The following is a 14708-nucleotide window of genomic DNA, read 5'->3' on the forward strand; positions in this document are numbered from 1 at the left end:
TGGCTGGAGCTATCTGTAAATATAGCCGTCTACTCTAGTGCAGGATGAGGAATTTATCTGTATTATTGATATATCCACTGGTATTTTTGGAAGTTCTATTGTGTACATTAATGTTAAACTTCAGAAATAAGTAGTTAATTTTCACTAAATGAAGTGCATGATGACAAAGATTTTTCTTGTCAGTTTTGGTGATTTTTTTGAAAAATGTTTTTTTTTAATTTTAGTTTGGGATTACACTACAGGAAGAGTGGGAGCACCTTTGGTCTGCTGTGAAATCAAATTAATGAACTGGGAAGAAGGTAAGAATTTATATGATTAAATTATAGTGCGTTTGCAAGACATATGGCTAGTTTTATGTAGGGTTTTGCTTAGTAGTACTAATTAGAAGACTGCTTCTTGCCTTTTTATTTTTTTAAATCCTACTTTTACCTATATGCATTTGAGCCTATATACATTTGATCTTGGAGGGGGAAAAAGTAAAATAAATTCCTCTGATTTTTAAATGTAAACGTATCTAGACAGAAGCTATCAACACATCAATAGTGTTTTAATTAGGTTATATTATGGCTTTTTTTGCCAATACTTTTTTGTTTATTTCAGTCACTTTAAATGCCTGTTGTTTAAGTGTATACAGCATTGCACCTTTTTCAAGTTTGGAGTAGTAGTCTTGCAGGAGAGGTTGTAAGTCTTGTATAATGCATCTTGGAGTTGGTTTCAGTAGACTTTAACTGAAATCTATGCACAATACCTTCTGTTGTCATTAAGAAATTTTTTAATAAACTTCATAATATTAATAAAATAAGACTGACATATGGAAAGGTAGCTTAATGGATGCTGTATAAAATACATTTAATGAAACGTGAAGTGTGTTTAGACTATTTCTTCTAAGGTAGGCTTTTATGTATTGCAGAGTAGAACTACATAATACTTGAGGGAGTTCTGGGGCTAATATGAGACCTTAGATTTTGGTAGTTTTTCTTTCTAAAATACAAGATGAATTTTTTTTTTGGAGCCTGTGTGAAGCTTATAAAGCATGTTACTCCTGACAAAAATAAATAAATAAAAAATGCATTGGTGTGGCATCTGCCCTCCACATGCTTGTGAATTTCATCATTTGCAAGCACATATCTTAAGCAGTTGCTTATATGCTGAATAGAAATGGAACTAGCTCTTCTCTTACTTTATTATTCAGGCAGTATTTTCAAGTGGTGACTAAGTGTTTTTTCAAGTGATGGCTAAGGACTTATTATTCTTTTTGTATTTAAATAGTAACAGTGATAGGAATTCTTGCTTTGGAATGTATTTTTAATTCCTTCTAACTTAAGAAAAACTATTTTCAGGTGGATATTACAACACTGATAAACCATATCCTAGAGGTGAGATTCTTATTGGGGGTCAAAATGTGACTGTGGGCTACTATAAAAATGAAGGACGAACCAAAAAAGATTTCACTATTGATGAGAATGGGCAGAGGTGGCTTCATACTGGAGACATTGGAGAGTTTCATCAAGATGGATGTCTAAAAATAATTGGTGAGTTCACAGATTCAGGTAAACACACAAAAACAGATTATTTTCAGGGCTGCTAAATACTGTAGTTAACAAAAAAAAAAAAAAATAAATCTACATATCTTGCTATGCAGTCCAAAATCCTATGATTTATCCTAAGAAAATTCTGATATCTTAACATATAAACATAATCATGTGCTCTTTAAAGCTATTTTTTAAACATTTGATTCCTTTCAAAACAGTCTGAAGATTGACTCCAGTCTGCTAGTGAGTAGTAAGTAGTTAAATGTAGGCTAACTTGAGCTAGATAAGTGGTCTTAGATTTAATAACTTTGTAAGTGTGAAGTTTGATAGAGTGAAAGGGCTCTTGTAATGTGTTCTCAGGAATTGTTATTTTTTTAAATCTTACTGTTTTTTACAATACAAGTATTCCTTCGTTATAAAGTAACTAAGGGAAGGATATTCTAAGGTAAAGATGTTACTCATAAGACTGTGATAGTCTCCTAATGCTTTGGCATCTGTAGGCACAAAAATAGGTGCTTTATAGACTGCCAAGTGTCTCTCTTGAAGTCGGTGGATGATTCAGCATGCTCTTTAATTCTGAAAACTAAGCTTACTTGTTTTATTAAATGAGTAAAATCTTAGGTCCCATTGCAGCTGCCTTTCCCTGGTCAAACAGGTAAAATCCAAAAAACAACTTCGTGTGTTTGAACACTTACACAGGCGTGTAGCAAAGGAGAGGTATTCCTGGCTGCTGTCACAGCTGAGTGGTACAGTGCTGTAGTCACCTTGACTTTGTGTCTACATACAATAAGCTCAAGTAATTTGGGCTGAATTTTCAGTTTCAATTGTGTTTCAAATAACAGATGGACAGTTGCACTTCAAATATGGATTTAGCCTAGGAATAAATAGCAAAATGTCACCAAATGCTGCATCTGCTGCCTCAGGCATCTGGACCAGACAGCACAAAACGCGTGCTTCTAGCCAAACTCTGTGTTTTACATAACCCTAGTTGTCTTCCGTTCACTTGCTAGTGCTACAATATAGGAGATACTGTTTAAAGGCAGGAAATGCATAGAATTGAAGTGCGGCTTGTGTTTAAGTGAAGGACAGGTTGATGAGGTTGAAGTCTGGAAATCTGCTATTAACTGTTTCTGGTACATTTACCAAACATGAGTCAGCATTCCTTTTGACATTTATATATTTCAGAAAAGTATAAATTCAATGCCTAACCCTTTGTGTTGCATAATTAACATTTATTTTTCTTTTCTCAATAGATCGTAAAAAAGACCTTGTAAAACTTCAGGCAGGAGAATACGTCTCTCTTGGCAAAGTAGAAGCAGCTCTAAAGAATCTTCCACTGGTTGATAATATTTGTGCATATGCAAGCAGGTAAGAGGCAGCTGATGTTTTGATGTTGCTATATTCTTTGTCTGTCCTACTGAAGTCACATGCAAAATGTTTTTTCTTCAAAGCATGGATTTTTTAAACTCATTGGAAAAGGATTTTATTTAATATACAAAGGAATAGCTTTCTTTATCAAAACTAAACATCTGAACTATATGTCTTTATTTTTCTTTTCCCAAATTTTTCCACTGTTTCTTGGAAATGCCAGGAATGAGTCTTTCACTCCCTTTTTCCCAACCTGAAAAGCAGCTGAGCTTTGAAGGCTAACTGCATTCATAACAGACATCACTCAAGCACTTTAGAGATATTACCTATAGAAGCCCTAGTGGACCTTGCTCCTCGCTGTATTCAGCTGTGAGCTGTTCTTCAGAGGAAGGAGGGGGTTGAAAACAAAACCCCCAACAGCCCAGAAGCTGCTTTGTGTCCATGCAGAACACCAGCAGAAGCCTTGAAGCTGGAGAGAAAACACAGTAAATCCTATGCAGAACCACAATTGATAAAAAGTGATGAAACATCCTTTCTGTTTCCTAAGTGTACTACCAAGTTAGGCATATAAGGGCTCAAACATGTCTGAAGTTTCTATTTGTAGAATTTCCTATCTGTACAGAATATAGACTTAAATGTACAAATATCCTTCAGATGCTTTTGGTTTCCTTTTGTCATTTTGAAATTTGGAAGGTCATTTTGGAGCATCTGCGTGATCAGAAATACTCCATTCAGTGTAATATACATTCAAAATAAGTCCCACTTAACTTTGAAGGAAGCCAGAACAAACAGACCAGAGAATTGCTCATTAGTAATAGTAAATTAACTTTCGGTTTATTCACCTGGTTCTTTGTGTTTTTCTTAACTAACAGTATTCATCACAACTTTAGTTTTGATAGTTTCATAAAAATAGGCTAAGACATATTGGACATACTGCTGCTGAAAAGCTTTCATGGTATTAGGCTTTTATTATGGTTTTCACCTAACGAGCAAGTCTCTCATATTTGCTTACTCTGCCTGAGGTTACACGCATGTTCTGAACACTGCCTGTAATCAATGGAGAAAGAAGCCCCTACAGATGCTGATTGCTGCCATGCTATGATTGAAATACATTCTAGAACTGTACTGTCAAATTTTTTGTTAATTTTGCCAGGTCAACGTAGCTTTTACAGTGTACTAGAATACTTAAAGGACCTGTAAATTTCAGTAATTCTACTATCTTATACAATTGATACCTTTTATATACTATAATTCAAATACTTGATGGGCATTGATGGATATTTTGCAAAATGATAGCAATGAAGTTTTAAAATTACTAAGACTGGAATATCTGAAACAGACTTCTGTGGTCAGTCTGTAGCATAACTTCAGTAGGGGAGCCATCAATTTTACTGAGCAATCTTGCAAAACATATATATAATTATATTGCTTTTCCTAATAATAGCTTCTTAATTGATGCACTCTATTGTGTCAGAAGTTCATTGTCGCAAAAGCATACTGTTATTTTTTTGTATGCTTTTGTTCAGCATAATTTAGAGAGAGAATTTGGCTCTAGAAGAGCTGTATAGGAATGTAGATAGAGTAAACAAGAGAGTTCAACTTTAACAGATCAGCTTTCTAGATATACTTGTTCTTTAATGATGTTACGTTTGCCTTTAACATTTATGAAAGTTTTGAGATTTTATTTTTTTTAAATATTACAGTGTTTGTACAGTCAACTCCATATATTTGGAATATACACCTGACTGGAGTTTGAAAAAATAAAATGTTAGCTACCTCTACTAGTTGCAAAGTTATTTGTGAATTACCAAGATAAGGAATTTGTGGCCAAATCTGGTTACGTGTTGCTGCAAACTTTTTTTTTTTTTTTTTAAATTTCACCAGTTTCCACCGTGTTTGGTATGCTGACTGTAAAGAAATGAATTGGGACAGGAGAGCTGATCAACCTTCCATTAGAAATTAGGACAGATAGCACGTTTGGTGAATCTTAAGCATCATATCAAGAAACAGAGTAGTTCAGTCACCTAAGGAACAGGCAAACTTGGTGGAAAAAATGAGTTCTCAGCAGGAAGCTCTAGGATACAAGGACCAGACTTTACAGAATTGGTGGTACAGACATGCAGATGTCTTTTGGGGAAGTCTGAGGGCTGTATTCAAATAGGATCTTAAGTACAGAAAGGTGGGAAAGATGTCTAGTGTAGGAGAGACTTTGGCAAAAATCTCTTTTATAAAATGAAAAAAATAAAGTGAAGAACTACAGAGAGGCTGTGAGATCCAAGTGGCTTTTTCCAGAAAAAAAAAGTAGTTGGATGAACTCATTTGTCCATAGGAATTTTCAAATGAACTGAAAGTTTGAGGCTTACCCAGCCAAGTGATTACTTCTGTTTGCTGTTTTTCCCTGGAGATGCTGAAGTATTGCTGAACATGGCCTTAAACGTGTCAGAAGAGCATAGGAGCCAGGGATGGAAGTGCCAGAGTCCTTTGTGTTCTGCATAGAGGTTAGTCAGGAACAGCCGTGCCTGAGGTAAATACATGGCTGCAGCGATGGAAAGACATCCTAGGCAGAAGTATCCAAACACAAGAAGGGAGCAGGATCTGGATGTGTTTGGATATACAATATACACACATTACAGAGCAGATGCCAAGTGGAGTCACAAAGGGTTTGGTGCAGCATATGGGAGAGAGGCAAAGACAGAAGGGGAGATGTAAGTAGTAAGTGATACTGAGGCGAATGTGAAGTCTTTCTGTAAATATGTTAGAAAACTAAGATGGGTTTGGAGCCAGCCAACAGACAAAGCTTGTCAGCAGGTGATGCCAGAGGAGCCTACGTTTGTGATGGACTTTAATGCAGTCTTCACAACTGCTGTCACATGTAATTCATATCAGTGACAAAAGAAAAAAAAACAGCTTATATTGACCAAAAAGGTCTTCAGAATTAGTATATTAAAATTATCTTACAGTCCTTGAAAGATAAACTAAAGGAATCTCCATACCAGGGGTATGGTTTGGTATTTTTTGCGTGAACTGTCTGTGTGGTGGAAGAGAGAGCTGAAATAATTTTATAAGTCTGTAGATGGGTAAGGTAGGTACTGTGGAGGACAGAATTAGAATTCAGAGTGAGCTTGACTGGATGGAGATACTGCTTAAAAAAAAGTCAGTTTAAGGGAGAGGATATGTAAATTGTACACCTAAATGTACAGGATAAAGAACCACCAGATGGTAGCAGTTGAGTAGGAACTGATACGAGTCTGCAAGTGCTGTGCTGTTTTACGCAGATAAATAGGATAATATGGCATAATCAGATGCACAATGATCTTTTTTTCTCTAATAAACATTAAAGGGTTTCGGTTCCATGCACAACGCTTCAGAAAAGGTGAACCTCTTGAAAAGAGTCCCAGAGGAGACGGAAACATCTGGTCCCAGTTCTGTGAGGCATGACTTGCAAGGAAGGGGCATTACTTAAAATCCTAAAGAAAATTAAGAAAGGCAGGAAGACTAGAAGGCTAAGAAGGGGGAAAAATTAGTAACAGTATGTGAAAGAATACCTAGCTTCTGTGGAAAGGAGAAGAACATCTGAGTGCTGGCTGTATGGCAATACAACTGATGTAAACTGCAGGAAGGAAAAGCCAGGATAGCCATGAGAAACAGCTTTCCAATGGTGAGAGCAGTGATGTGTTTGTAATGCTCAAGAATGGGTTAAACATCTTTTAGATGGGGCTGATCTTGTTTCAAAGCAGGTGAATTAATTAGATCTACTTTACTCCATCTCAAAAACCTTGGTTACTCATTTCAGGGCAGATTGTGCTTCAAATCTGTGTGTTCCAAATACTTAGAGGTCACAGCTTCATCCATTCCAGGTATATCAGAAGTAGGCAAAGAGTGCCAGCAGTAGCGTGAGCGTATGGACAACCACTTGAAAGAGAAAGAGAAGTCACTTCCCTTACAGACGCAGGCGTTCTTTGAGATGTGTTGTGCATATGCTTATTCCACAACCTGCTCTCCAACCCCTCTTCACTGCAGTCCTCTACTCCTCTACAGTAACTGGATTCTGCAGTTGAGAGGAAACTGAGGTAGGGAAGCCGCACTCCAGTCTTCATACCGGGATGCAAAACATGAGGAGAGGCAGGGCACATTGACATCGTGTGGGTACTGCTTCCCCAAAGCCTTGAGCATGAGGCACAGTGGAATATGCATATAGACAGCACACCTTGAAGCAATCCAGTTGCTGTAAGGTAAGTAGCTTCTCTTTCTACTTATTTTGAAGCAGGCAAAGGTAATTTGTGTACTACTTCAGAAAGATTACCAGGGGAACAAAAATCAGCTCTTTAGAGTAACAACTGTATGAACTGCACCCCCCCCCAACATGAAATGTTGTTTATAAAGAGTTGTTAATGTTACAAAATTCATACTAAAATACGTGTACTTCTCAGTTTCCATTCTTATGTCATTGGATTTGTTGTGCCAAATCAAAAGGAGCTTGTAGAACTGGCTCGAAAGAAAGGATTTAAAGGAACCTGGGAAGAGATCTGTAACAGTCCTGAGATGGAGAAGGAGGTACTGAAGGTGCTAGCGGAGGCTGCCATGGCAGGTGAGTGGCTGGGTGGTAAATATTAGCCTTGTGGACAGTGATGTCATAGTCTGTGAAATGGATAAGCATATGCCCTGAAAATACGTCCTGGTGCATGTGTATTTTACTATGTTGCATGAGAACATAAATGAAGTGAAGTTCTCATACAAAACCCAACAACAGCAACAACAAAAAGAAGAAATGTGGGTAGGTCACAGAACGGGGTCAGTTCTTTCGGTTGGTGTAGTCTTGTAACTTCTCTCTCTTACTGTGGCCAATACCTGAGCAAAGAATATAAGTACTGGGCAAATACATCAAGCATAGCTCTGTTCCCTCTCTGTGTGTGTCTGATGCTGCTCAGGATTTCCTGTAGTATCTTCTCGATACGTCTGTGGTGGGTATCAGGCAGTCTTACATGCTACAGACCTCTGGGTAGGTGATTGGGGAAAAAAACCCACAGTGAAGTGGGCTCCCCTGGCCTCCAGTGATTTGTCTGAGGGATTTCCGAAACAGAAAGCAGAGTCCTTGTAGCTAATGGCTTTTAGTAGGCTTCTCTTCATTAACTCCTCAGCCCTATTTTAAATTTACGTCCGTATCTGTGCTATCTCGTGGCAGAGTTGCACAGCTCAGCTATGTTAAAGGTGAAGAAATGCCTTTTGTGTATTTTAGCCCAGCCATCTGCTAGTTTAATTTGATTCGGCTGAGCTCTTGGCTTGGAAGAGCCAGTGAACAGTCACAAACGCAGTCAGGGCTTTTCTCTGTCTATTATACTTCCCCTCAGCTGTATCTTTTTCATGCTAATTGGCTGTGGTCTATTTAGCTATTCTGGAGCAGAATTATTCAGTGACACTGTGATGCTTTTTCTTACGTAATAATTCTGCCTTGTTTTTTTTTTGCACTTGCCTATTACCAAGAACTGAGCTTTTTACAAATAGCTGTCAGTTACAATGACAGAATGGTTCTTAAAATGGTCACGGAGTTGGAATTTGTTTTTCATCTGCATTCTCTTTTATATCTTTCTGCAGTGAGTGTTTTCTGCTGTTTTGTTTTGCAGTCACTCGGTATCATGATGTCCTTCTGCAGCTCTTTGCAATTTGCCTTTATCTTTTCTATCCTCGATAACTTCATACCTCCAACAGTCTTTGTCCTGTTAATCTTCGCCTCTCTTCCATATTGCTTGTGAATATTTTAAACCTCTGAGTAGTATATCTGCAGAGTTCTGTTACTGGAACATCATCTTACAAAGAATGCAGTCTCAGTACTGCAACAGGCCTTTTTTCTTGCCCCATGTCTCTGATAGATTTTCGTTCAAGGCATAGAACATACAGGCAAAATCTTTCTAAGAAGCTGCTGTGGTGGAGCTCATGTACAACATCCCCTTATTTTTCTTTGTTGTGCAACACTAAGTATTTTAAAGACAATTGTATTGTTGCAAATAGATTGTTAAAATCAATGAAATTGAATATTTGATCTAATCCTGAGGCATTTCTACATATATTGTGTTGATTTAGATTTTTGTCTTTCCCTTTCGTATCAGGCTTTAAAGTAAGCACTGAGGCTTTTCTGAAGTTAGGGAGCAGCACAGATACTCAAACACTGGGGGTTATTTCAGTGTTTCTGGGGAACTGGAGAACAATCAGTGCTAGATCCTGTAACTCTGCTTGTGACCACACTGGGGTTTTTAGAGCCTGGCCATGGGGAATTTGTGGAGCATTTCTTCAGTCATATCATATGCTTTTGTGGGTGAGAATATGGTGGTTCTTTTTTTTTTTTTTGGTTAATTGTAGAGAAACGGTTATGTTTACATTTTGCATTAGAAATGGTTGTGTGATTTTTTAATTTTTTTTTTTTTGCAGCCAATCTGGAGAAGTTTGAAATCCCAGTAAAAATCCGCTTGAGCCCTGATCCTTGGACACCTGAGACTGGCCTAGTGACAGACGCGTTCAAACTAAAACGCAAAGAGCTTACGGCGTACTATCAACAGGACATTGATCGAATGTATGGAAAAAATGTAAAATAATTCTTTTTTCTGCACCACTTTGCTACGGTGAGCTTGGATCAAATAGGAAATACTTGAATTGCCTGTCTCAGCACTTGAGATCAACACACAAAACCACCATTCCTCATTTGCAGCATAAACTGCTATTTCTGATAACATCACCCTGATGACTGGCAAGTTTAGTAAAATGTTACGGCAGCAAACTTGTGTCTGTCTCCTTTTTTTTTCCAGTTTTCTCTGCTACCTTGTCAGTCTGTGGATTTTCCTGACTTTTTGGGAAACCATGATTCTGAAGCCTCAAGTTTTTAAACATTTATAAATTCTGTATAATGTTTTATTTGTATCTTTAACATTTGGATGTATATAGAGAGAACTTGGCTATATAAGAAATGGTAATACTGGGGGCCTTTTTTACCTAATTATTTAAAGATAAGGAGGTATTCATGTTGTGACATTATGTAAATTAAAAATGCTTATAATGAGATCACTGTTGAACAGGGGACCAGGTTCTTTGCTGCTGTGCTATTTTTCTGTGTAAATCTGAGGGAGGAAATGTTTGACACTATAGCTTGTGTAATACACCTTTAACACGTGCCTAATGGTTACTTTTATTTTTACCTGTAAATGAGAAGATGGTCATGGCACAGCTCTGTATAAAGGCGGGTACTCCTGCAGGTGTTAGCTAAATCTCTATTAATACAAAAGATGATATTAACACAGCAGGAATTACACCGAAGAATTTCTCAAGTACAGAAACTCCTTTTTGAACTGGCGCATGACCATTCCATCCAGTAGCTGAATTGTGTAGAGCTAGTAAGAATTCAGAGTTAATTTCACTTAGCGCTTTGTAACTTTTGACTTTTTAGCAGAGGGACTGTAACAAATTCTGTTCTGTGATCTTGTTAGATTTGGGCGACGCACTGGGTTTGCTCTTCCGTTTGTGAAACTCTAAGACCCCTCTTCTGTGCTAGCTGCAACCCAATCTTACTGGGGGGGATTTTTAAAGTCATAATGACAGTTACGTCCTCAGCTCACACAGTGCCTAGCTGCCCTTTGTGCCATTAAAAATCTCCCTTCTCATTTTGTGTTTTTATTTAGCGTTTCTGTTTTCCTTTTAAAAAACAAACATTTGAAGTATTTGTCAGCCAGAGTCGTGTTTGTTACTTGTTTGATCATTACACCCAACTTCTTACTCTGGGAAGGTCACAATTCTGTTTTACTGCAGATACGTGAATATTGTTTGAAGAGTTACAGGGGATCTTTCTGTCTTAAGTGAGAACGTTTTAGATTTGTTTCAGATGTGAATTTTATTTTCAAAATGCTTCTAGAAAGAATATTTTAGTCAGGGTTACATGAGAATGTGATAAAGCATACATCTATCAACTTTGTGATGGGGCAAATATTAAAACAGTTCAGTAATAGTTAATTCTCATGTTTATTATCTTTACTTTAAAGTTTTGATGCTTACTACTGCTATGTGGTAGCATACAGCAATCCTGAACAGCACAAGCTTTATCTGGCAGAGGGAGTTCCTGCTGCTAGCATTTGTGAAGTTTTGATGTAGCAATTGTGGAAAATGTTTGATTTGCAAATTCTTACTGAAAAGCATTCTGAAATACATTATTTAAAGTAGCACTTTCCATTGGTTATAGAAAACAGTTTCATAGCAGGTCAATGTTACTAAGTAGTTACTCCAGTTCTGGTAAAATGATGAGGCTTGTGCTGTATTTCATGTTATGTCGTCATCACTCCAGCCAGTCATGGATTTCCTCTGCTGCTGTCTATGAAAAGTTGTTACATTTGGTAAATTCTGGTGTAACGGGTCAAATGGAAATACAGTTACATGTATAACTTATTTTTGTATTTAGAGCATTAATGCCTTCAGCTGGAAATGTTGGAAAAGGAAGCATCAGAATGTGGAAATTGCCAGGTGTGTAGGGAAGCGTCACATCGTGTATTAGGTTCTAATGCGGATCTGTGCTCCATCAGCAGGTTCTTGAATTGTTTGCACTCAGTGCAGGATGGATGTTGATCAAATGGTTTTTGTTTCAGTGAAAACTAATAGATTGCTGAGGTACTGCGTATGTCACTTGGTGCGTTGTGCAGCGGATTTAAGAAAAAACAAATCTGCCTTCGGCAAATACAGAAGGAATTAGAAAGTAGTATTTCATTCTGCTAAGGGTCTAAATGCACTTTTGAGTAAATAGTAAACGAAACTCAAATGGTTTGGAAATAGTTTTTTGTTGTTTGCTTGTTTTTGTGTTTTCTAATCCAATCTCAAGATTGGGTTGCAGTCTAACAGTGCATTTGATCTTTCAGTCTATTTTATATTTAAAATTGATGTCAATATATGTAGTTCCTTAGACATCAGATTTGATGTGAACCTTTTATTTCTTCTACAGAATGTGAAAATAAAGCGGTTCATTCATTTTAGCTTCAGCATAGAAGATTAGAAAGACTTTTTAAAATACTTGCGTGGGCTTAAAATCTTTGTGATGAGCGTGTTTTCCTTTCAAGTTAGAACGAAACAGGGAATTGAATACTTCTATGTTCTGCATTCCTCCAGGTCCCACTGAGGCCACCTGTCCTGTGGGTGTCCGTGCTTCTCAGAGTTATCTGGCCAGGGCTGTGGTGGGACTGGACTGTAAGTCACATCTGATTTTCAGGTGCTGGGCTTCCTTGCTCCTGCAGTCTAAATCCCAGTCTTAGTCCTGTAGCCTAAATCCCCAGCAGGCCCCATGTTCTTACCCCGTGCTCTTACATTGCAGAGCACAGAGGCAGCTTCAGGGGAACTGGAAACCCTGGTGGTACCAGCATAGACCCACTACTCAACAGCCAGCAGTTTTCCTGGTCATCTTTCCTTTTTCTCGTTGTTTTTGTCTTCCCATGCCCAGTGTAACAAGAACAAGGTCAAAGCCACCTGATGGAACGTGTTGCACGTGTCCCCTTGCACATGTAGACAGCTGTAGAGTAATTCTGAGAAGTGCATGGTTAGAAGTAGCGGTCTCCATCACACGGGGGATTTTGTAGTGAGAAGAGCTGTAACTTTTGAACAATCTTTTTGAGCTCAAAATAAGAACAAGGGTTATATACCTCATCTGAGGGACCCCCAAAGGGGGTGGGGGGATTTCTACTAAAGCTTTTGTAAATATAGGACTTGCAGGATTCTGAATTGGGAACTGTAACTACTTTTCCTGTTGTGAAAATTTATGTAGTATAAAAACACATTTCATTGTAACGACCAACCAAGAAATTCCAAGGATGCTGTGAATTCCAAGGATCTCCTTTGAATTCCTACAGTTATTTAAAATAAAAATAAAAATAAAAATGTTTCAGGCCTTTAGACTAAATTCAATCTAGGTGTCATAAATGTTCTTTGCAGAGAATAGTATTTGTGGGGTAGGTTGGAGAATTAAAAAATCACGTATCAGAAAAAGACCTTGCAAATTAACTGATGCTGCTGTTACTGCAGAGTACACACAGCTTCCCACTGAGCTGTGGTCCTTGTAGCTTAGCAGTAAAATATTTTGCTGGAATGAAAGCAAAGAACAATGTGCAACTGGAGCTGAGAACATAATGCCTATCCTCATGCTGTTGTTCCTTTAGATAGGATGTGGAAAATGTTGTGGGATTGAAACCATACATAACAACATCCTGTAAAGCTTGTAAATTCATGCAGAGATTGCTCTAGGACATCCGACTCCTTTGCAATTACCTTTTTCCTGCTAGAATTCACAAGCTTTTATTCTATACTAAAACTACGTCTCGGCCGTGCAACGCAGCATTTTTCATGTCTTTAATGTGGTGCATTAACTACTTCAGGCTTTCTATCAGTGTGTGTCCATCTGTTTCCTTACCGCTGAGAGGAACAATCGTCAGCTTGCATACACCTTGGGCCAGGCGGAGAAACGAATGGAATGACCAGTTGTATATTACTGTAATTGGTTATTTAATGTAAACTCATTTTCAGTGTGATCTTGGTTGTTACTATGACCTGCCTGAACATTGTATATCCTAATTGAGTTATATTGTATGAATTATTTATTTGTAATTGGATATCGTGTTTCAAAAATAAAATTAATTTCACAAATTAGGCCCCATATGTCCATTTTTTTAAAGTGGTGTCTCATTTTTATCAGGCTGAGCCTAGATAATGTACAGCTGTAAATGAGTGAATTGACTAACAAATTAGTTGGGAATGTGGCTGTTTGGGAATGGATCAAAATGTTGTGTTACCAAGGAGGCCTGTTGGGTGGTGATGTCCTGTGTTTTGCTTCCTGCCTCCCAGTGCTGGTACTCCTGTTTAATACCTCGACAATTGTTGGTTAATAGCCATGCTCCTGTGCTTTGCAGGTGGTGAATATTCAGCTCGACTGCTTGGCCGTTAGTGCTGTACACACATTGTTGATTTATCTATCTCGATGTTGTTGATAACCTTATGTATCTGCACAAGGTAACAGCACACCCTTGATGTGTAGGGCTTGCCAACTCGCGTGGAAAGAAAATGATCTGCCTCTACTGCTTTCTGAGCACCAGCTGTGGTAATACCTCCTGTGAAGCTGTAAGGTACTGGTAGCTCTTGCTGTGCTGGTGCATAGCTTACAGCTGCTGCTAGATTTTTAAGTTTGTGGGCTGAAGGGTCAGGTCCCAAAGTGATGCTAGTGCTCGCAGTTCTTGAGATCTTGGGCAGCTAGATTGTGATCACAAGCTCACAAACTGTTGATGAGATTTTTTTTTTTTTTTTTCTTCTGTTTTTTACTTACAGGTTCCTTAGATGCACAAGGTCCTAGTGCTCGCTGAATGTGAAGCCTTCCCTGCTGAATAGATCTTTATCCCTTGATAAAGTCAGCCATGAGAATCTCCAGTTTCCTTCTGGTTTTAAGCAATATTCAAAGTAGTATTTTTGTTTTTGTTTTTTCCTTCAAAGGACTGACATTTTTTTTTTATTTAAAAATAATTTAAGATAATGTGACTTGATTGATTTCCCCTCCTCCCCCCCTTCCCCCTGGACACCTGTACCTGCTAAAATGATTTTAGGAGGCTCTTTAATAACATACATAGTTCTAAACTCTTATGGTAGGCAATTTATTGTAGCAAATAATTTCAGCAAGGATAAATATGTAACCATGTTAGGAGTCTTACTTCTCAGGAAAAAAAATAATTCTGTTAAGGAAACCATTGAGAAAGTATAGATTCAAAATACCAAATACAATAAAATTATAGCTAAAGTATCCTGAAGCTC

General features: G+C 37.8%; 1 protein-coding gene across 8 annotated transcripts in view; it reads left to right on the forward strand.

Annotated features, from left to right (window-relative positions):
• Window positions 1-13556, forward strand: part of ACSL3 (acyl-CoA synthetase long chain family member 3) — a 60776-nt gene extending 47220 nt beyond the window's left edge. For 6 of the 8 annotated variants that reach the window (XM_072042564.1, XM_027464026.3, XM_038183510.2 and 3 more), the window contains 5 exons: window positions 225-299; window positions 1341-1532; window positions 2786-2900; window positions 7331-7488; window positions 9324-13556. In XM_072042564.1, coding sequence (XP_071898665.1) covers window positions 225-299; window positions 1341-1532; window positions 2786-2900; window positions 7331-7488; window positions 9324-9487 — 704 coding nt within the window. In that variant the 3' untranslated portion in view covers window positions 9488-13556. Of the gene's footprint in view, window positions 1-224; window positions 300-1340; window positions 1533-2785; window positions 2901-3123; window positions 4682-6938; window positions 7133-7330; window positions 7489-9323 lie in introns of those variants that run through there. The other 2 variants (XR_011811459.1, XM_027464030.3) reach the window with 2 other exon arrangements.
• Window positions 13557-14708: the final 1152 nt, after the last annotated feature.

Source organism: Anas platyrhynchos, chromosome 9, assembly GCF_047663525.1.
Source record: "Anas platyrhynchos isolate ZD024472 breed Pekin duck chromosome 9, IASCAAS_PekinDuck_T2T, whole genome shotgun sequence".
Classification (NCBI taxonomy): Eukaryota; Metazoa; Chordata; class Aves; order Anseriformes; family Anatidae; genus Anas; species Anas platyrhynchos.